This window comes from Tetrao urogallus (genome assembly GCF_951394365.1).
Source record: "Tetrao urogallus genome assembly, chromosome: 3".
In the NCBI taxonomy this organism is placed as follows: Eukaryota; Metazoa; Chordata; class Aves; order Galliformes; family Phasianidae; genus Tetrao; species Tetrao urogallus.
The window spans coordinates 77,329,217-77,351,840 of NC_136815.1; the positions used below are offsets into that span (position 1 = coordinate 77,329,217).

Below are 22,624 nucleotides of genomic sequence, written 5' to 3' on the forward strand. Positions count from 1 at the left end.
GAGGCAGAGATTAACTAGATAACTGCTATACTTTTAATTAATAATAAAAATACTTACATATATAACTATTCATTTAAAGTTTCAAAACTCAGCACGTAACTCAAGCAACAGTTAACAAAAAAAACCCAATGACTTCCACTGAACTTCAAGTGTCAAGGAGGTCCAGAGTGTAGGAGATATTGGCAAATACATACATCTACTTCACTAACCTGTTTACTTGACCCTTCCTAAATGAAGTTAAATAGAAATTCCTAAAATTTGAAGGTAAAATCCTGAAAATTTCAGGCTTTTCAGCCCATAACTGTAGCAATTGAATGTCCTTGAGATGACAGTATGCACTCTTGCTAATCTTTCTTGAGTGCAATAAAGTAACCACATCAAGATCCCCAGTCAGAAATTAATCAGCTATATAGCAAAGTCCAGGCTATAAAAATGTAAATACTTTTTTTTTGCTTTAGTTCATGAATGAAGGTAAATGGAGGTGAAGGAAAAAAGACACCACCAACATCAAAACACATCAGGACTACCTCCTTCTACTCAATATACATTCACTCCAATTATTTAAAGGACTGCTTGCAATGTTTTGAACCAGGAACAGCTTTTCAACAATCTCTTCTAATTTTTGATTGCTCTTTTAGTTTTTTTATTTACTTGCTGTAATGATGACTGTTAATACTTTTGAAAATACTTATAACATTACTACTTTTCTTTTCAGAGATTCTCTGAGACTGCAAAGACTACTTAAAGAACGAAGACGGCATGAGATTGGATTTGATGCACTAAAATAGGTTAGCTTGAGGATAAGAAAAACAGTTGCTATTTAGATCTTCTCTTGTTGCCGTGATGAGAACTTACCATTGCTTCTGGTTGCTGTTTTGGGCTGGCCAGCCCCAACAAAGTTTCTTAACTTTGCTGTCCAAAAGGACTAGTGGCTTTCCAGAAAAGGAAAAGGTTTTGGTATTGTCTGGAAACAGCAGGAGAGACCTCAGTCGTTCCAAAAGGAGTTGGATGTGGAATCAGTTCTTTTTATTGGAGGAATATACAGGAACTGACTATCAATACGTTGGCAAGGTAAGATTCCTTTAGATATGTTTTGATTTTAGAAGAGTTAGATAGCCAGCAAAAACAAGTAGGTAAGAATGATGCCTGCTACAGTTCTCAGTTCTCATTCCTGGCTGCCCTGCTTCAGCTGAGGAGTAATTCACTAGAAAGGTTAGTATAATTAAGCTTCAAATTGTAATCAACTATGAAGAGTTCCTAGTTTAACTTGCAAGTCCCAGGGTCAATCATGCCCAAATCTTTAAAAGATTCTGGTTTTTAAAATTATTTAATTGATACGATGCAGTTCAATTATAGGATAGTCTAGCTCACTTTTTATACTTAAAATGTGTTTTCCTCCACATTCTTTAACTATATAGAGTCAAACTGTATATACTTGAAGAGGGTTTATTCCAAGGTAAGATTCACAATGCCTATACTTTTGTGAGGATTCCCCCTATCCCACAGAAGGCAGCCATTTCATTGCTTATTCTCCACTGCACATACCAGTGCTGCAGCCATTTTATGATGAGGTTTTGTGGCGCCATGGAAGACTTTGTGACATGACCATGATACGCAAGCCATGCTATTACAAAGAGTTGAAGAATACTGTGCTTATGTGCTAAGTAACAATCAGGTAAAAAGTACTAAGCTCAAAGAATGCCAACAGTTAGAAAAGGGTCTTTAGAAAATAAAAATTACATCTCAATTCTGAGAATATCCACCTCCTAGAGTGGCAGGCCCCTACGTAGGTAACAATTCCTCAGGTAAACTATAGAGCTAATGCATTTGTTGTTTATTTAGAAGGAACCTACACTGCCCAAGGTGTCATAATCTATAGAAGTCTCTCTTGCAGAATGCAAAAATTATGCTACTGATGATGACATTCAAAGTAAAAACAATATAGCTTAGTTCTCTAAACTCAAATAGGATTGTGTCTGATCTAGCTTGATCTTTCAGGCCTCGCAGCAGAGGCTGCAGATCACAGTGGTTTGACATTTTATCTCCCTCTTCAAGCTTCTGAGCATTCCCATGAGAGATGGTGACTGCTTTTCTTGCCTGCCAATCAGCTGTCACTCAAAGTTGGATGTGACACTCCTTTCCTACTAAATGGCTGCAAGGCATGATTCAAATGAAGAGCTACTCAGCTGGTGTAATACTCATAGAGCTCCAACCAAGATAATCAGCATTCACGAAGAGTACCACTGAACCCAATCTACAGGAAAATGCCAAAGGCAGAGAGTCCTCAGAGAGAAGCAGAGGGAAAGATAAGAGGGTAAGAAAAAAAGCCAGAGAAGAGTAAGAGAGGAGAACTAGAAAGACAGAGGTGGGTGGAGAGGAAACTTTACAAAGAGGAATCAAGATCGAGGGAGGGAAACAAATCAAATAGGAGTAGAGAATAGAATTCAGGAAAATAAGGTTACCTAAAGAGAACACAATAAAAACAGAAGATGAGAGAATAAAGGAAAACCAAACAAAAAAAAATATCTAAACAAATCAAACAGAGAAGAAGTACAGAGCCAAGGAAAAAGAAAGAACACAAATTGGAAGATAGCAGTTCTCCACACACACTCTTGTTTTACAGAATACTTGTGGGGGTCGAGGTAGGGAGCTCTTTCAGCAGCCTGTCATTTTCACTGCAAATTCTGACATTAAACCTTCTCAGTCCCAAGTCTCCCATTCTCCACACTGCAGAATTCAAGTAGAAGCTATTGACTACAGAGGGATTGTTAGGGGAGCAAATATTCCTTCAGGATGTTTTTGCAGTGAGACAACTAAAAATGATCTAGTTGGACCAAAAAAAGCCAAGAAAGTTTGAAGTGGAATCACAGAAAGAAAAAAAAATGTGGTTGGTATTTTTAAGTTATTCTCCAGTTTATTTGTACTTTAATACGTTTACTATTACAAAGCATAGAAGTAACACATAATGTATAAATGTCATTGATTCTGTGTCCCTGGGCTTGTTCACAAGTGGCCTTTCACATGTCTTTCAAATGCCAGAACTGCTCACACCCTTGTAATTTAACAATTAGCCAAAAGGCATGGAACAGCAGCCATTTATTATTAGAGAAAGTTGAATATTGGTGTGAGGATAAGTGATAGAAACAGCTGAATGTCTCCAAATTGAGGTAACCAGGCAATTTAGCTGAGCAATTAAACTTGATTGGAGTGGGCAAATGAGGATAATGAACATGTTTATGAAGCATATTTTGTCTCAGAGGACAGAATGTTAACCTTAAATACGAACTGAAAATGATAAGAGTTTTTGGTTATCATCTTTTTATTCCCTTATATCATAAGGAAACATGCATAGGAAATTCTTTGAAAACAATAGCGATATATGCATGTAAAGGGGAATTGTGCTTTCTTTTTACTGCATAGGCAGTCATATATAGCTTTTTTGCTTTTTGTGTTCAATAGTTGAAGCTAGTGGGCATTAACATCAGAATCATAAAAAAAAAAATCTTCTAAAAAAAATCTTTTAATCTGCTTTTGTTTATGTTTTTTTCTGTTCATTGTTAACATGTTTAGTTCAAACACCTGTATGAAAAGATTAGACATCACAAGTTGGCTGTAAAATATTCTAACAGCATTGTTTTTATAACCGCCCATATTACAGTCATAAAAACCTGTAACTGTTTGTGCTACAGAAACCATGTTTATATCATAATAGTTTTGGAGAGAAGAGGAGGAAAAGTGAAGAGGAACATATTCAGGTTTGAGATAATAAAAAAGATAATCTCTCTGAAGATATCAAACAGCAGTAGAACTCAGGGCAGTACTGAAGGCAACGCTGAAGTGTCATGAGTCACGGGCCAGAGCACTACAATGCTATATGCTCTGTGTACTTTATCTCCAGCAAACCCAAATGCTTCCATCCTTTAGGAGATAATTGTCTAAGCACTCCTGAGCATGTATAAAACAAAGTAGTCTTTTTCTGGTAGGCATTGGTACCATGAACTATTAGAAAACAGGTCCTCCAGTTTTGTTTACTACGGATTTTACTATCAAGTCAAATATGCTGCTGTATCTTAGACAAGAATATGCATCTGCCACGAATCTCTCGGCGTTATCAACACAAATTGATTGTATGCTGTGGCACTGACATCAGATCCACCATTTTATCATCCACTTCTATTCCTAACTTTCATTCTTATATATTCACAAAATAAATCCTTTGAAAAAGAATAGAAATACATGCCCTCTAGTCCTGGTTAGGCTCAGTAATATAAGGAACTGGTATAAAAGTTCTAGACTGGAATTATTCATTGCACTGTTGAATAACTTGTGAGCTACAGCTATTCATTGAAGTGTGATTGATGGGCACAGTGACATTTTAACCTGAAGATATCTTTTCTTCTGGTTCAGAAATTACAACACTTGCCAGAGACTCAATCCAAAAATAAAATAAAAGGATTACATGAGTATCAAAGTGGAGAAGTTCCCAATACTACAATCCAGAAAAATCTGCAACATCTGAATTAGGTTTTTAAAAATTACCTACTTGTACCAATGGCTGTTTAGTAAAATTTTAAAGAGAGGTGTTCACATGAGCCCTAAGTCACAGGTAAAAAATACAGTGGTACTGTAGCTGTATATAGAAATATATGCTGTATTCCTCAGAGGTCTATCAGATATTTCTGAGCAACAGAGGGAAAAAAAGCTGTCATTACAATAGTAGACTCAAAGGTACGGTAATCATTTGTATGCATCTGGTGTCTTTACACAGCTATCCCATTGGCTGCATGAAATCCATGTACTGGCATCCATCACTGAGTGGTCTTGTCAGCACAAACCTACAAGTCATCGTTATATAAAGGGATAGGATGCCTCTTTCTTTTAGACTAAAGAAAGTTCTGAACAAGACTTAAATCTTACTCATTAACCTGGAAACAGCTTCTGGCAGCCTGCAGTAGAAAGAAGCAACTTGCTTTCCTGATAACAACAGGCAGAATGGTTTTGTCTCACTGTCTGTCCGATAGTGAAAGGAAACTTCCAGACGTACTTTTCATTTTTTCTGTGTCTTATTGATGCTCAAATAATTCAAGCTTTATGCTTGCCTGGAAGCTATCTGATGTTTCTACCTGTACCACCCATTATAAACAATCATCCTCTGCTGACAACTCAATTTTTCAAGGAAGATAAAAGTCAAAGTTCTGCTGCTATGTGTCTTGGCAAAGCAGAAAGGATACTGCACCTAGGCAAAAGTAGAATCCTTCTGCTTGATATTTAAAAAATTAAATAAATAAATAAAATTGAAAGATTCCTTACCCTCTGTAAGGAATGGTTCAGGTACCATCAATCCTGCTTTTAGGGAGGATGTGATAAAATGAACAGTATTGCAATATGTTTCCAGTAATATTTTGATTCCTTTTCCCTGACTTTACTTGCAGCTACAACTGTTTTAAAGGCAAGTATCACCAAATCAAAGAGAACACCTCCAAAGCATTGCAAGTAGTAGGATTAAGTCACATTCTGAGAGAGAAATGTATAGCTCTGACATGAGGGGCTATTTAAAGAATAAAAATTACTGTTCTGTAATACAGTCTACACATTTTCCACATTTTGATCAGCAATGGGTTGCACACTCCAATGTGAAAAATTTAGGACATCTTAATTGGACAACAGTGCATTTAGCAAGAAAAACTTCCCCTTTCTCTCAGATCTTTAATATGCTAGTACTCTGTACTTATCACCAAAACTTGTTTTCCAAAAAAGTCAAGATGTGTAAAGTCAAACTAAAATGATTATTAGCATCTGGGCTTTTAGCATTCCTTATACAATTCTACTGGCAAATATTGTTTTTCTTTACCTTGTAACTAATGCTCTGATAGCCTCATGATGCCTTCAGTTTCCTATTCCAAAAAAAGTGACCATTTACTTTCTTCATGAAGCCTAAAATTAAAAGTCACATTTGTGATTTCTTCAATGAGTCTACTCAAAAGAGCTTTCAATTTCTTTTGGCATTCAGAATATCATTTCTTTAGGAATAGATTCTACTTTCTGATTTTCCAAGAGAAATGCAACCCAAGACCCAGACTTCATGTCTCGCAATGACTTTGTCCTGAGCAATTTCTGGTCCTTGAGTGGCTTGCAGCAAAACTGAAGAGAGCCACCAGTTATTCATTGGTTGCTTTAGTCATGCTAACTGTAGCACTACCCACAGTGTACACAGGCCTCAGGGCTGGACCCCCATCCCTGGCAATTCTTCAGCATTCTTCTTTCACAGCCAAATGTGCACAGAAAATGTGACTCCATGATGTACCTCTCAGATGATACCACACCCATCACCACACAGATGGAGGAGAAGTAAAGCCTTGTACCTTTCCAGATGCCCTCTCCCTCCACCTGTGTGAGGGTGCCAGTATCCTTGGAAAGCTACCAGCAGTATGCTATAGTGTCTCTTTTCTCTTAGCAGAGCATAGAGCTTTGTGTTTGTGACATTCCTGCCCTTGCTATTGACAAGAAAGTCACAGGGTCCTTTATGAGTACCAATATTAGTTAATTGCAATGATATGTTTAACACTGAGGTGAAAGAAGCATTATCACAAGCCTTTTATAGGAGAGAAGTCTGATGTACAGGGAGGTTAAATGACATAATCAGAGCTAAAAATCAGAAATTTCTAAACCACAAATGAATAAAATAATACTGAAAAAAAAAAAAAAAAAAAATCAGAGTTCTTAGCTTCCACCTGCCTATTGCTTCAACGGGCTGAATACATGTCATTCTTGTAAAAAGTAGAACAAATGCCATGGCATGTGTGCACTGCCTTTATTCCTCATCCATCATTCATATTTTATGTTGTACCACTTGACTTTCCCAACTGCCCTTCATTCTTATACTGAATTGCACACACATACACACAGTTGTCTTATATTCCTCTTTGAAAGATTTACTGATGCTGATAGAAACCCTCTATACTGTTGGTCTCTGTGGAATAGAGATAACTGAAACAAGGGACAACTGAGAGGTTAAAGGCCCAGGACACGAATCCAAAAACAGGCTGCAGATTTTAAATCATATGGGGGCTAAGAAAGGAGATAATGAGAAATGGGTGGGATGGGCAAGAATGACATTCAGAAAATGAAAGGCTGGAAACAAAGCATGTTTAACATTTACGATTCTCATAATTGTGAATCTACTTGGCATCGTTCTTACACCCAAATATATTACACAATAATAGAACCTTACAACCATCTGTCTCTCACATTCCACATCTCCTTTATGGTACATGACGGTACTTAAAATGCAATGGAACATAACCTCCTCCACTTCTTCTCATTCTACCTAGAGAAGTCAAGGCAAGCAAATTCTAAAACTCCCAAGACAGTATTTCTCTCTGGCTTGAGAAATGAAATGAAAAATTCTTGATTTTTTTTTTTTTTTTTGTGCCCTGAACTACAGTTTTTATTTCCATATACTAACAACCCACTCATACCAGTGCTTACATTTTGGGCCACATCTTTCCACAGATCATCCTGTCCTCCCTTCGTCAGCAATCTGCCTGTCTTCTTGGACTGCGTGCCCTTAGACTTCTAGCTATGCAAAAATAGCTTAACGCATTTATTTTTTCTCCCCAGGGAGAAATGACAGGTGAAATTCATGGTTTATTTTGGGTTACTTAAATTACTGATCTTTGGAGCTGTGATTACCATTTTCCTATTTGTATAACAAAGTAAAGTCTTCTCTATAAAGCAGTGTTGTGAATATAGAATGTGCAGGCTAAGAGCTAGAAAAAAATCCCTCTATCAGGCTTATGATAAAGAACCATTGCTATTCTGCCATTTGCTATTTACAGTTGGCTCATCAAAAATATTAAACTGTAAAGCTTACAGAAATCTTTATTTTAAATGAAACTTATCCTCTGACTCGCCTTGCTTTTGCTGTTGTTTCTCTCACTAGTGAACATAGGTTCACAGTGGGGCAGCAGCAGATTGAGAGCTGTGGCCAGTCAGCATAGCATTTCAAAAACAAACTGAAAATGTGTTGTGATGTGAATAGCTACCACTGATCTGTATGTGCTAATGCAGACTGTGGCTTGCTTTCACCATTAATAGGGTGAAGCAAACCTTAGCATGCACTTGCAAATACTTCAGGGTTCAGTGAAGCTTGTACTCACTGTGAAAGCCTGAGGTGGCAGATGAAGGAAAGGTAAGAATTGCCCTCTGAAAGAAAGAGAGAAAGGAAAAATATCATTTATTTCTTTCTTTTTCTAATTTCACACACACACACACAAAGACATCAAGAACAATAAAATTTGTAGAGAAATAAAATGCTAGGTGAGTTGGGAGCTAAACTGTACTTTACAGAAGGGGAAAAACATATCAGCAAAAGTTTATTCTGAAACTATAATTCCTAGTGTTTTCTTTTCGGAGTTGTTTACTTGGGAGGCATATCACTCAGACTGCAGCCCTTCTATCCCCAGCTGAAGTCTGCCATGTTGAATGGAGAAGAACTATACAAAGGCCTAGCTGGAGTGGTCCTTTTGCATACAGATACTGTTTACCCAGCACTATTTCTTACTTCTTTGTGAAATGCTGTTTCACTGTTAATCATCTACTGTAATAAAGAAGGTTTTACTTCCCTGCGCTGCTTCCTTACTATCATCCTATTTAGTGTGTTTGGCAGCTTTATGCATACTTGTATCTTAATGTTGGCAGGCTACATCTACTCAAGTCACGGAACATGTAAATTTTGTGTTTGCATTATGTTATCAAGAGGTCAAATTCTCCCTGAAAGACAGAACTGAAGAGTATAACTGTATCTATGGCTCCGTGACATGCTTCTACATAGCAGGCCCTGCAATCAAGCTGACTCAGGCACTAGATTTAAAGGCCATGCAAACAGAGGTGTCAGAGCATTCATAGATTCTTTCCAGCTGATGCTCTTTCTGTGGTTTTACACATTTCAGGTCAGTTGCTTAAAGGAGAGTTAATGCAACTCATAACTGCTAAAATTCCTCAGAGAATTTCTAGTAGACATAGGGAATAACAACCTCCAAGGGGGTTTGAGCCAGAGAATTAATACAAGAGTGTGAGCCTTGTGCTACTTCCAGGTAACGCAGCCTGCCAGGATCTAAACAACTCACCCCATTAACCCACTTCATGAAAATATTTATGATTTTACCTGCAGAAAGTGTTTTCTGGAAAACTCCTTTCAGATTATTTATACTGATTTGATATATTTGATATATCCATAACATGTTCTCCAGAAATACATTTTTTTTTATTCCACAAATACTAGATAATAATTTGGAGAAAAATATTCTCACCAAAAGAATTCCAGTCTCTCCAGTCAAAATTAACCCTCATTCCTAGACAAGCAGTGTTGAATCTTGAACCGTCCAGCACTGAATATTACTCCCTACAAATAGAAGCACAGAATAATTTAGGCTGGAAGAAATTCTTAGAGGCATCTTGTCTCCTCTGCTCAAAGCAGGTCCATTTAAGAGCACATTGCTCAGGACTCAATCAAGTTCTACCTCCAAGTTCAGAAATCCACGCCTTCTTGGGCAGTTCTCTCAGTGCTTAACTCAGTGCTTAAGCACTGAGAAAAAAAATCTCTGATTATTAGCAGAGAAAAAAAATCTCTGATTATTTTTTTTCCTTCAAATATCTAATCAGAATTTCCCCTAAAGCAATTCCTAACTACTGTCTTTCATGTTTTCGCTGTCTTCTCTGTCTTTATCTACTCTTTGCCATTAGGTAGTTGTAAACAACAATAAACCTTCTTTTCTGAAATCTAAATAAAAACGTTTTTCTCTTCTCCACATACACCATACGCTCCAGCCCCCTAACCCTTTTGGCAACCCCTCAGTAGACTTAACGCTGTATGTCAATGTCTTTCTTGTACAGAAGAGGGATAAAACTAAATACAGTGCTCTACTTCCATTCTCACAAGCTATGAATAGAGGAGAATGATCTGAGCCTCTGAGAGTAGGCTACACTATTGCTAAAAGAAACCAGTGTTCAGTTGACTTTCTTCTCAGCAAGGACATTTTTAGCTTATTGAAGTGAAACATCCCGATCTTTCAGCACAAAACTATTCCTCCATCCAGACTGTATTCCAGCACAGATACAGAAACTTAGATTTGCCAGTGCTGAATTTCATCAGTCCATTTCTCCAAGCTGCTGATGACTACCAGATAACTCTACCTTCTCAATATTGAAAGCTCGCTATGCAAACCACCTCCACTCTTTTTTTATTAATGACTTAAAAACATTGTTGAGAGTGCATTCCATCATTTGAATAATTAATAAAGATATTAAGCAGTATTAACCCCCAATATCAATGCCTGAGGAACATGACAAGTAATCAACCACCAGTGGGATATCTAACCACAGATCATAACCCATTGTTTTTTCCATCCATGAAATTTTCCACACATTTCACCAACCATTTTTGTGGTCCATATCTCACCAATTTGTCTATCCAGATTTTACATCAAAAGCCTTCCCAAGGTCATGCAGTAGTCCTCTCTGCTTTTTCACAGTGCCATGAAAGGCAATCAGGTTGGTTAAGCAATTTGCCATTGTTAAACCCATGCTGTTTCCATCACCTTGGTTTTCTTTGCTTGCACCTAGATTTACCTTCCAGGTAGATTTGCTCCACAGCTTGGGATTGAGGTATACCTAGCCAGTCTTTAGTTCCCAGATCCATCTTGCCTGTGGCTGTTCCTGTTCTCAGAGACTAGGAACCTTCCTCAATAGCTTGTCAAATACCATAGCAAGAAAACATTTTGTCACCTTTTTTTTTTTTTTTTTTAATGCATCCCACTCTGAATATGGACCTGAGTTCACCCAAACTGTTAAAAAAACAAGTCCCTACATTTCTGTAGTGCTTTTTTTTGCTTGCTTGCTTTGTCTGCTGTGAATAATGCTAGAATTTGCTGGTAGGCTCAAGGACCTTTGAGATCTGAGGGGAAATTTTACATTCACATCCATCTAATATAATACATCCTTTGGTCAACTCATCAATCACTTGTGTGAAATTTTCTTATGGCACTTTGTAGAAACCTGGGTTGCTTGCATACAGCCATATTGCTCTTCCAGCAGACATCAGAATGATTGAAGTCCTTCATGAGTACCATAGCCTTCAGTTGCACAGCTTCCTTCCTCCATCTGTCTAACAAAGGCTTCAAGTACTTCATTTCTTTGAGCAGGCAGTCTGTAGTGGATGTGTACCACGATATCACTCATGTTGATCTGTCCTTTATCTGCAAGCTCTTGACTGATTTGTCACCTGTTCCAAAGCAAAGCTACATCTACCTGAGCTGATCTTTTGCTAATCCACTCCCCTGCCCTCCTGAAGTTCTAACACCTGTTTATCTCAACATTTGAGCCACGTGACCCATTCCTTCATCCAGGCTGATATTTTGAAGAATGCTCTTTTGAAAGAAAAACTTACTCAATGGCAGCCTTGGCCAAGTTTTCCCACAAAGAATTTTTTAGCTGAGCAGCTTTCCAGAGAGAACACGGTTAAGACTTATATATGTGGCCTTTTCAATTGTAACTATTGCCTCACACAGTTTTCTAGTTATCTCTTTACGCAACAGAAACTTTTAGAAATAAATTTGGGAAGCGTGACAGTGCAGAGATATTTTTCCTTTCCTCACTTTCTGAATCACAGAACTAGACAAGCCAGGTAGGCAAACAGATTGAAGACTCTACTTGTGGTTATGAATTTATTTCATTTTTGTTAAATGTTAATTTAAATCAGAATATAGTTCCCCATTTGTTTGAATGTTTCTCTATAGCCTCACTTCTCCAATCCCTACTTTCCACCCTGCCACACAATTTTATACAGCATATAAAATTCATACACATACCTCTGGATTTGATTGTCAGCATCAAGTGCAGCTCAGAATATCAAGGGATCACCTTTGTCAGTAAGGAAAGGATGAGCATTTGCTTTCAAGCACATCCATCAGGGAACAGAAAAAAAGCTGTTACTGAAGAAGCCTGATGTTTTATTCAACCGTATCCCAATAAAAAACATTTCTGGATATTAGGCCAAGCAATTTTTTTTTCCTCCTAGTTCACCATTAAGGAATATCTCCCCTACCCTTCTTCCCACTCAAGGAGTAGAGGTTTTTACTAAATTAAAAATGCATTTCTTCATCTAGCTTTATGAATCTGCATTATATCTACAAAGAAAGAACAATGCTGATGTAATATTAAATTCAAGCTGCTGTGGGATGATTTGAAGATTTAAAAAAAAAAAAAAAAAATTTTTTTAAGTTCATGAGTCTAAGAAATTTTCAGTGAAATGGATAATTCAGATCTCTCCTAAAGAGTAAGCAATTGACCCTGGGTAAATTTCCTAAGATGATAAAAGCAATTAAAGCTGGATATGTAACACAGATTGATTTTATTAACTATACTAATCAGGCAAATTAAAGATTAAGGAATGTATGCTAAGACAGCCTATTAGTTACAAAAGTGCATGTAGTCTTTTTTGGGGGGAAAAAGAAGTAAAGCAACAAAACAAGAACAACCAAAAAACTCCTAATCTCAGTAAATGTCTGCTGCCAGCTACTATTATTTGAGTTCCTTTTTTTTGACTGAGTAATGCAGTACATGATAGAAGTCCCATTAAAGTCATTGGAAACCCTCAAAGATATGTAGATCGACCCATGAAAGTATTCTGCCATTAAATGGCTATGTGCATGTACAGACTCATATGATACCTTCTCTTGTAATTCTCATGTAATTTTTAAAACACAACATGTCTGTGTTAGCCTCTGGGATCAGTGAGCATCTTTTCTTGAAAATGGACACAGTTAGTATGTTAAATAAACTTAAAGAGTAAAGACACATTAACTGTGCTGTAGACATCTGCTCCCGTGCACATACCTTTCTTTGAGATATAAAAGAATGTCAGGATAAAGGAACAATTTTGTTCTGACTTTAAAAAAAAAAGCTGCGAGGGAAGCAGGTGCTCTTGAATTGTTTTCACAACTCCCATTGAAAAATGGGGATTTAGGGAAGAGATTTCCAGGGAAGCGTGCTTTTCTTTAGAGGCTCATTGCACTCCCACTGAAAGTTGTTACAAATTAGGCATTTAACTTTCCATAACTCCACAGCTCACCTGACAGAAAACACATATTTATTTTAGTACAAAGTCATAAGTTTAAAATACCTCCAGATGCTATTGAGCTAATATAACCAGTCCAGAGTGCAGAAATTCCCCCATCTATCTCTTCTTCTAGTTAATATAGTGACAGTGACCTTCAGCAGGTAGATAATAAACACAAGAGCAATTATATTTTCTAGCATTACAGAATCTTCTTTGCTTTGACTTAAACAATCTTTTCCACAAGCTAGCATAGAACAAATTACACCTAAGATTCAAATCACATTAGAATACAATGCATAGAATGCATCAAATAGTGATATAAGGTCAGCCAGTAAGACTTTGAAAGAGACAATATTAAAATCAGTAAGTTCTGCATTTCCAAATACAAGCCTACTTTTCCACTGCATACCTTGTCCTTTGTCACTTAAGTGACACTTAAGTGCACAGAGGTGCACTTAAACAAGCTTCACTCATTTGTTTTAGTGTTTTTTTTTGTTTTTTTGTTTTTTTTTATGCCAAGGAAGTCATTAGTTATGTGTCAAACTCAACTTTTCATTTAGTCCTTAAGACTCATATTTGAAACCAATGACTGACAATCCAGTTATGGTAGGAAACATGGAGTAATGATAATCCGTCTCCTGAAATAAAATGACTTATACACCTCTTTATGGCTTTCAAAGCTTCAATGGATTGAATTTTCATTGCTGACCACTGAAGTGCACACATCAGTTAATAAAACAATTTTTAATCTCTGCTAATCTTCTGCTCAGATTTACATGCAAGAAAGTATTCTTAGTGCCTCAGCTAAGCTATGACAAGTCTAGGGTGGCTAAGCCCTTTATGCCTTTCAGTCACCGGGTACTGATGACTCAGATAAAATAAGCCTCCTGTCTCCCAGGTACTGTTTCTAACAAACAGTTTGAAAACAAAAAAAAAAAAAAAAAAGAGTGGTGGTCACTACAACAGAGAAATGCCAGATGCTGAAATAGATGAACTGAAAAGCAGATTGTTTAAACAGCTTCGTCTGTTCATAAGGAATTGAAAACTGAATAAAAAACAGATCTCCAAGCTTTTGTGAAGGTAATTCTAGAAGTCTGTACAATGCTATTTTGTTATGACCACCACAGTTTAGGTGAACAGGGCTCTGTAATCTTTCAGGCAATAGCTTGATGAACCAAACAGTAAGCAAAGCTGTAGAAATCATTTTACAACATATGTATATTCTTTTTTAAGTGAGAGAAATCAGTACTCAGAAGCATAATGGCTTGCAGTTCTTTAATAGCTGCAAAGTGAGATTGGGTCTCTTTCTTGTGGTTATGTAGTAGTTCAAAGAAAGCAAGAATTTTGATAAAAGAAAGTGAAAGTCAAGGACCCTTATGAATAGAGATGATCAGACATGACACAGAAGTGTATTGTGCTTTATAAATTAAAGACCTATTTGTCTGTTGTAACTTAGTGAATTCCTGTTATAATTGTGTTTAGAGATAATAGCAAAAGGGACAAATAAGACTGCATTACCAAAGAAGGGCTGAGCATCTTTCAGCCCAGGAGTACATGGAGACACCTTTACTTAGTTTGCAGCTTTGTTCAATAATCCTTAAGATCTGATGGAAAGTTACCCCCTAGAGTGAGGGAGCAACAAAATAACGGATCTTTCCAGCTTGATATACTGCAGTTCAGGACAAAAAGCTCTTATGCCATTGTCCCTATTTAATCAAATTGAAGAGCAGCAGCAGTTGTGGAACCCAAGAGGGATAAGAGTTGATAGGCCCTAGGCAATGTTGAAAGGATTGACACTTCTCAATTGATTTTTTGCAAAGCTGATTAGCTGTGGCTGCATATTTGCACTTCAGGATAGAAAACCATTTGTGATCTTGAAGGGTGTGTAACAAAGGTGTGAGTCAGCAGAGTATGGGTGTTTATTCTTAGTTTTCGACATTTTAAATAGGACAGCAAGTTCCTGGCTACTCTTTGGGCAGCCTGTCCCACATCCCCAGAATCACAGTATCAGACAAGTAATTGTGAAGATCTACCTCAGACCATACAGTCTCACCTATAACTGTCACAAAAGAATAAGAAGAGCCTTCCAGCCTACCTGGAGAACACAAGCCTGGAGGGGTCAAATAAAAAAGCACTTTGTCTCCTGACCCTGGTCAAATGTTAAACTCTTATTTCAGTGTCCTTTCTGCTCTATTTCTTATTCTACTTCGTTTTTATTCCATCATCCTGGAACCCCTTACAGATTAAAGAAAAATTCCAATAACTCTAACCATTCACATAGATTGTATTTATCCTTAGTAACTCTTCAGTTCTCTGTATCATTAAGATATTACTTCAGTATTTCATGCTTGATTTCAGTACTCTTATCATACCTCTTATTGTTGTTATGCAATGGAAAACACAGCAATGACAGTGGGATAGCTAAGTCCTAGGCTACAACAAGTAAGGATTTGCTCAATGAAAGCAGCCACAGGCATAGAAATAAAAGAGAGAAAAAAACAAAACATACTTACTTTTAGAAGCCACCAGGCAGGTAGCCTGCAGTGAAATACCCTTGCTTCCATTGCCAACCCTTCAGTGAGGTCCAGGAAAGGATGCATCCTGGCTCTGCCCCTTCTGGTCACTAAGGCGCAGTGCTTGCACCTGAGCTCCCCTGGATTGGCCTTGCTTTTCCCACCACGTGCTCAATCACTGGGTCAAGCCCTGATTTAGCATTTCTGCTATAACTGTTTCCAGAATACCTTGCAGGAAGAAAGAAGGAAAGGAAACAGGATAAAATAGGAGTTACCAACAAAAAAAAATATATTCTGGTACACTATGAATGGTCGTATATTAGAAAAGCCTTGATGTCAGTCCTGGGATATCAGGAAGAAGCTACTTAAACATGGCAACAAAAATGACAAATGTATCTACTTATTTCTAAAAGATATAGAAAAATACTAACATTGCTATTCAAGACCTGTATGTAATCATACAGAAATAAAGGCCAACTGAAATGGACCAATCAAGGAAAACTACATGGAACTACTAGAAACAACATATCTGGCCTTCTCTTCATGGAATTCTTTTGGAATCTACTGAACTGAAAAAAATGAACGACTAGCATTTTAAACAGAATTCTATTTGAGGACTGAAAAGTGACCATTTTACACAGGCAGAATGCATGTAGGCTGGCAGCCTTGCAAAGAAAAATACTGAGAGTATATATCATTATTCATAGATGTTGGAAGAGAAAGAATATAAGCAAGTGGGAGGAGGTTCTTGAAACAGAAAAACAATCTTGGTGCAAGAAATTAAAATTGTCTTAAATTCAAATACTTAGGAATTGGTCATACTGAACATATTCAGGCTTACACTATCAACTGCAGTAAAGTAACTATACTAACTATAGTAAATTAATCACTGAAGTAAACTAATCGTTGAAGTAAACTAATCTTTGGTTAGTGGGGAGATGTGAAAAAGAGGGTATTTAATTTTAAGCACCTGTCATAATAGTTTGAATAAAGCCCCTGTATGGAAGTGCTGTTTCTGGCAGCTGTACGTTTGGAATTATGGTGCTGTGCCCTGGTAGAGTCTCTTAGCATTTTTCTTTTCATCTTGTCAATACTTTTTTTCCTGTTGTTTATTTACTCTCTATGGAAACGACAAAATCCTATTTTGAGGCTGTAGAGTATAAATCTTCATATAAATTTCAAATTGCTTTACATAAGAATAGAAAGGAATCAACCCTTAGTTTCTCTAAACTCTAAGAAAATTTGCAAGTACTGTAGCACATTTCTCCCATTTCTTCTGAATCCTTTTTTAGAGTTCTCCCATTTACCAGAAAATTGAGCTAAATTTTTGAAGTAACAAAACAGTGAAAGGGTAGGTACCTGTATCTTAAATTAACCTTCCAAGTATGTGACCCGAGCAGATAACTAAGCTCAATGCTCTGTACTCTGTCCATTGGCCTCTCAAATTGATTTTTAAGTCCATTAACCACTTCTAATTAAATTTTATAGAGGAATAAAGGTGTTGAAAACACTCATTTCATTACAGTTTGGAAGAACAGTAGCTGCATAAGGTAAAGAAACCTACATTTTGTCACGACTGCTCAGCTGGCCGTGCTGCAAATATGCATATAAACCAAGCCACCACTGACCTCAGCATATTCTGTCTTTTTTTCCAGTCAGGATTTATGAGACATGAGAAGGAGCTTAGCATTTTGCTAAGAGGTTCTGAGGAAGTGGATAGAGCAAGAAGTATGAAATAGCATGTAATGGTAATTTTGCACTAGTATGAGTCAGATAGAAAGGTTATGTGGACCAGGAAAGGAGATGGTGCTTTCCATAATTGATGCCATAAGAACACGGCACATACATCCATAGTAAATTTGTTATTTCTGTGACGCTGAATCTTCCAGTGGATCTTGTGGGTTATCTTCTTAAAAGAAAGGCTCTTTCGTGGCTTGAAATAACTTATTTCTGTAAGTATTTGTCCCAGTAACACATGACACAGTGAATGCCTATATAGGTATGTGAAGTACAAATAATGATTTGGGAGTATTTTAAGAAGCAAATAAAGATCTACTTAAGTTTCAGCAATATATACTTAAGTACTTATTATCTAATGAACAAAAAATATCTTTTTCCTTTAAACACTGAGTCACTAAGCTCAGCAAAAGCTTTAGGCATGATTATTTTATGATACTAATGGTGTTAATTATTATACTAATTGACAATGTTTGTTGATTTTATAGGGATAGGTAGGGAAGATTTCAAGAAAGTTATTACTCTGAAAGAGAAACTGTGCAATATTATAACATCATAGTATTTTTAGTGTTTTACTGTAGCATCACACTGTGTGACCTCAAGCAACACATGTGGTTGAATTTGTTCATTACTTGACAGAGCTTTGCTGCTTGGATCTATTCAATTTGGAGTGAAATCATTGCTATGAATACTGCCAAGCGTAAGCCACTGATTCTTTATGTTAACTGCATACCAACTGCCCACTTGCCACTTTAATAATTGCTCTCTATTTCATTGTGGTGGTAGGAAACAAAAACGTGGCCACAGCAGTCCCAGAATAGCAAGTTCCTTTTATAAATACAAACAAACAATAAGACATGAGGCAGCTTATTTCTGGATAATTGTAGGTTGATGATTTAGTATGTACATCCCAAGGTCAATTGGCTTGTGTGATTGTAGAGGTTTAGGCACTGCATTCAAACTGAGGGAGCAGGGGGCTGTATTCACAACAGAAATTGGAACTTGATTTGTAGGATGGATGGAAACCACCTTACCCACAGAATTTCCAGTTATCATAACCAGCAATACGACATTAGTGGGAGCTAAATTGCAATTTACAGCTGTCTTACACAACCTAAAGCCATTTCATGAATGAGATTAACTATGCTGTTTAAATCAGTGTTACAGAGCGAGGTAGAGGAGGGATGTTATTTCATTCTGGAGAATATCCATGGCCTGTAATTTCAATTTTTTTTGGAATTTAATTACCAAAGCTATAAAAGTACATTCTCAGTAAAACCTCATTACAAATATGTGTGCTGGAAAGCTGCCTCTGTCTAATGCATTCCATTATAACGCACACACACACACACAAAATAAAAATCAGAGCTTAATTTTAACCTATTATAATACAGGAGGTCTCACCTTCATTATCAAGTTTTAGTACTGCAGTTTCATATAGCTTCATACCAAGGTGAATTTAGCACGATTTGTAATTGGGCCGGCAAGACTGCTGAACAGCTGGGCTCCAGTTCCTCACAGCCCTGCCCAGAGAGGCCACCTGCAGGTCTACAGCACAGCCTTGCCCTGAGGATGATGCTTGGTACCCCTGGTACCCTACTCTTGGTGAGGCCCTGCCTACCTGGTGCCTCCTGGCCCACCCGGGGAGCCCCTGGCCCTCGCCAGCACTGAAGCACACTGACACTGCTTCTGTTGTGCACGCTCTGACATTTTAGAGCACAGCTCTTGTAGCATAGAATACCAAGGACAAACACTAATGAATTGCACTACTTAAGCCAATTTGATCTGCTGCTTTCATGCCATTTCAATTTATAATCTTTTTACAAAATTACATGAAAGTCACCCTTAATTTTTTCCCACACTTTGCTCAAATAATTCTTATTTCTGTAGCATAGGCCTGATTCAATTTTTGAAACCCTAGTAAAATTTTTCTGGAGTTCCTTTGAAGTTGAGCAATACCGCGTGTTGGAGATGAACGCAAATGCTGTAAACAAACTCACTCCAAAAAAATAATAATAATAATAAAAAAAGGTGTTCACAGCACAAATACTTTGAGCACAGCTTTCACATACCTCTCCATGCTGAGAAGACACCTCTGTCACCACCCTTGATGCTTCTGGGGGCTTCTGTCAGTGACACTGGGGAGAGCAAGGCTGCTTCAGATTGGGACTCCTTGTAATAAATAAGAAGTTTTCCTTTTAAATTAATTATGTAGGTAACAATGAGTACAAAGTCAAATACAGGTAGCTAATGCTGTAGTCCTGCAGTCTTTTTAAACAGCTGTATATTTGTTACCAGAGCAATGAGGCCCTACTTTCTTTCTGGCAGCCATGTTTGAATGTCTTGGGTCAGAATATTCCCAAGGAGAGAAGAGAGAAAAAGACTGGATGGTTTTTATCTTACTGTAAATCATTAAAAACAAAGAAGATGGTTCATGTAACAGTGGCATTAAAGTAAAATGAGTGAAAGTATGCCTAGGGCATAATAAAATCTTTAATTTGTCGTTCATCCTCAGCCTTAGCCAGTGATTGATAGGTGATTTCACAAAAGTGTCCAGAGAACATTCTGAGTGAATCAATTTACTATAATATTAATATAGTTCAATTGCAGAAGCATTTGCTTTTTATTGCAACTTACTACTTCTCAATTTTGCTTACCTTTGGGGTATTGCTCAGTTCTGTCACCAAATTAGATGAATGCTGTTGAGTAACACCGAGTTCCTCTAGAAATAAAAAAATCTAACTTTAAGTAGAGCCTTAAAACTTTTGGCCATAGTAAATTTGTATCGAGGAGCAGTAATGTAGTACAACCCAGCTGACATGAATATTGTATCCCACAATATTTTATTCTATCTCATGATTACCTGCCATGGTCCATTTATCTGGCCCATGAATAACTTTATGCAGAGGATAATAGACACTCTTTTGCAACATGAGTTAATAGAAAGAGTGAAACTATGATGTCTCGTATCTGTCCTGCTGAAAGTACTTGGAATATACTTTCTATGCATATTTCATTACAGCAAACTTCCTGTGAAATGAAGGGTCTGGGTAGCAAAAATACCATCAACTGCAAAGGAAAGTGGGGATGTTTCCACTACTCATTTTATCCTCATAACAGCTGTATTAGACTTTATATACAAAACCATCAGCTGCATTTTTAAGTGCATCTCTCCTCCAGGCCCTTCTTTTGGTCTAATCTCGCACCATTTGTTCCTCCTTTAAATTTTATTCCTAATTATTTTTTTTAACATGGTTGGAGTAGCAATCTCTCACTTCATATAGCTCACACAAGCAAAATATTGCTTTCAAGATAAATTGACACTTAAAAAAATAAAGCTGAATGGTTTTGCCTGAGTAAAATTTTATACAAGCAAACAGTCAAGCACAGATAATATAATCTGTAATAATAAATTGTTTTTCTAGATATTTTCCTCTGAGGTAAATGTTGCAAATTTATCATCCATGAGAAACTTTCCTGGAGATCTGTTTGTTTATTCTAACATATAAAAACAACATTTTGTTTTCTGAAAAAGAAAGGAACAAAATTCAAACTACTTTGGCCTAGCTATTAAGCAGTTCATGCTGGTGTTGTGATTTTGTCCTATTCCACAAAAACAAACACATAACAAAACAGAAAACAAAACAAAACAACCCTGATGTTCAGTGGTTAAATAACTATCATAATTTACTTAAGTATTATACTTTTATGAAGAATTTTTATGAAATATGTTCTTCAGGCCACACATGATGGCACACTGGAAGGTCACTGTTGGGACTGATGAGTAGATGCTCAGACAGCCTTAACTCTATATAACATACACGGGACATGACCTTCCCTAGATCTGACTTTTAAGCAGATAAGCCACTTACTTTCTGGCCAGGTGAGCACTTACTCTGTTCTGTAATGTCTTAGGAAAGTAGGAAAGTTGAAGGTATTAGAATATTAGATTTGGAAAGAACATTGTGATAGGAAATGTTTATTTTCAGAAGTTACTGCTTTTGCAGAAAAGCTAGAGATTGAACCTTCCATGAAAATCGCTTCATTTATAACGTTAGTGAGTAGGTACATTGAGATGTACATTGTCTTGATATTCAAGAGCCACAGTTCATCTTACACTGATAGGTTAGTTATGGGAGAAGAGTGGAAATTTCATAAACAATTGACTGAAAAATCACACAAATTTTCATTTTTAGCTCTGCAGGTATCTGGACTCCTTAAAGAATACTAGGGAAGACAATTCCCAATGGTTCCAACACCCCTTCTAGCTTGACCTTTTTTGCTACTTTGTTCCTTGAAACCGGTTTTAATTAAAATGGTGATAAAAATGAGTTTGGGAGTTCATCCTATAACAAGTCTCACAACAGCACTATTCCATGATTTGTGTGAATTAATGATAGTCTGTTACCAAGGGCTGTTTTTCTCCCACTATGATACAGAAAAAATTAAAGCGGCTTTCAAGGCAAACAAAAATTGAGTATCTGGATGTGAGACAGTCATAAAAAAAATACATATTTTTAAATAAGAGTTATTTTTATGCCTTTTTTTTGCAAATTGCCTTTGAGAAAATTATACTCAAATATCCAATTACAATTACTTTCCACAGTAGACTTATAGACTGACTTCTTAACAGGCAGATCTCACCGATATTCTTCAGAGGCTTAAGCTGTATCTGGTAAATCATATCATTTCTGTAGGTTTGATGGCCAATTGACTAGGACTCAGGAGATCTGAATTGTATTCCGAGTTCCAAGACAGTCTTTTTGGAAATTCCAAGTTTCTACACTTTGCTATTCAAAAAAACAAAGCAAATGTGATTGACTGCTTTTGTGAAGTGTTTTGAAATCTCCTGATGAAATGTTGCATACAAGCTAGCTATCGATATTCTTATTTTCAAGAGGAAGGCTCTGTGCAAAATTACACTGAATGCCCATTTTCTCCCTGAAGGAGATATGCCTCGGCATGTCTGGTAATGATTTGCTGTTCTACAGTTCATGTATTTTGTTCTATTTAACACTTTTTTTTTAATTATGTTTTGTATAAAAACATTTATATAAAAACCTTTGTGAAAAAACGTTATATAAAAACATTTTTTTATAAAAACAAAGAGTTTCACCCTTATAAAATGGACTTGTTGCATTGATCATGCTTTCTATAGGGACCACAGGCATAGGTACCCATGAGGGAGCACCATGCCACCAGGTGGCTGTCAATAGGCTTCCAGCATTGCACTGGTCTGGACAGAAGGTTGGAGGAA

The 22,624-nt window shown here is 36.9% G+C and overlaps 1 protein-coding gene across 2 annotated transcripts in view; it reads left to right on the plus strand.

Annotated features, from left to right (window-relative positions):
* Positions 1 to 843: 843 nt before the first annotated feature.
* Positions 844 to 22,624, plus strand: part of LOC306944847 (cadherin-6) — a gene marked incomplete at both ends in the record, with an annotated part of 47,770 nt that continues 25,989 nt past the window's right edge. For both annotated transcript variants that reach the window (XM_079533470.1, XM_079533471.1), the window contains one exon: positions 844 to 1,071. In XM_079533470.1, coding sequence (XP_079389596.1) covers positions 844 to 1,071 — 228 coding nt within the window. The remainder of the gene's footprint in view (positions 1,072 to 22,624) is intronic.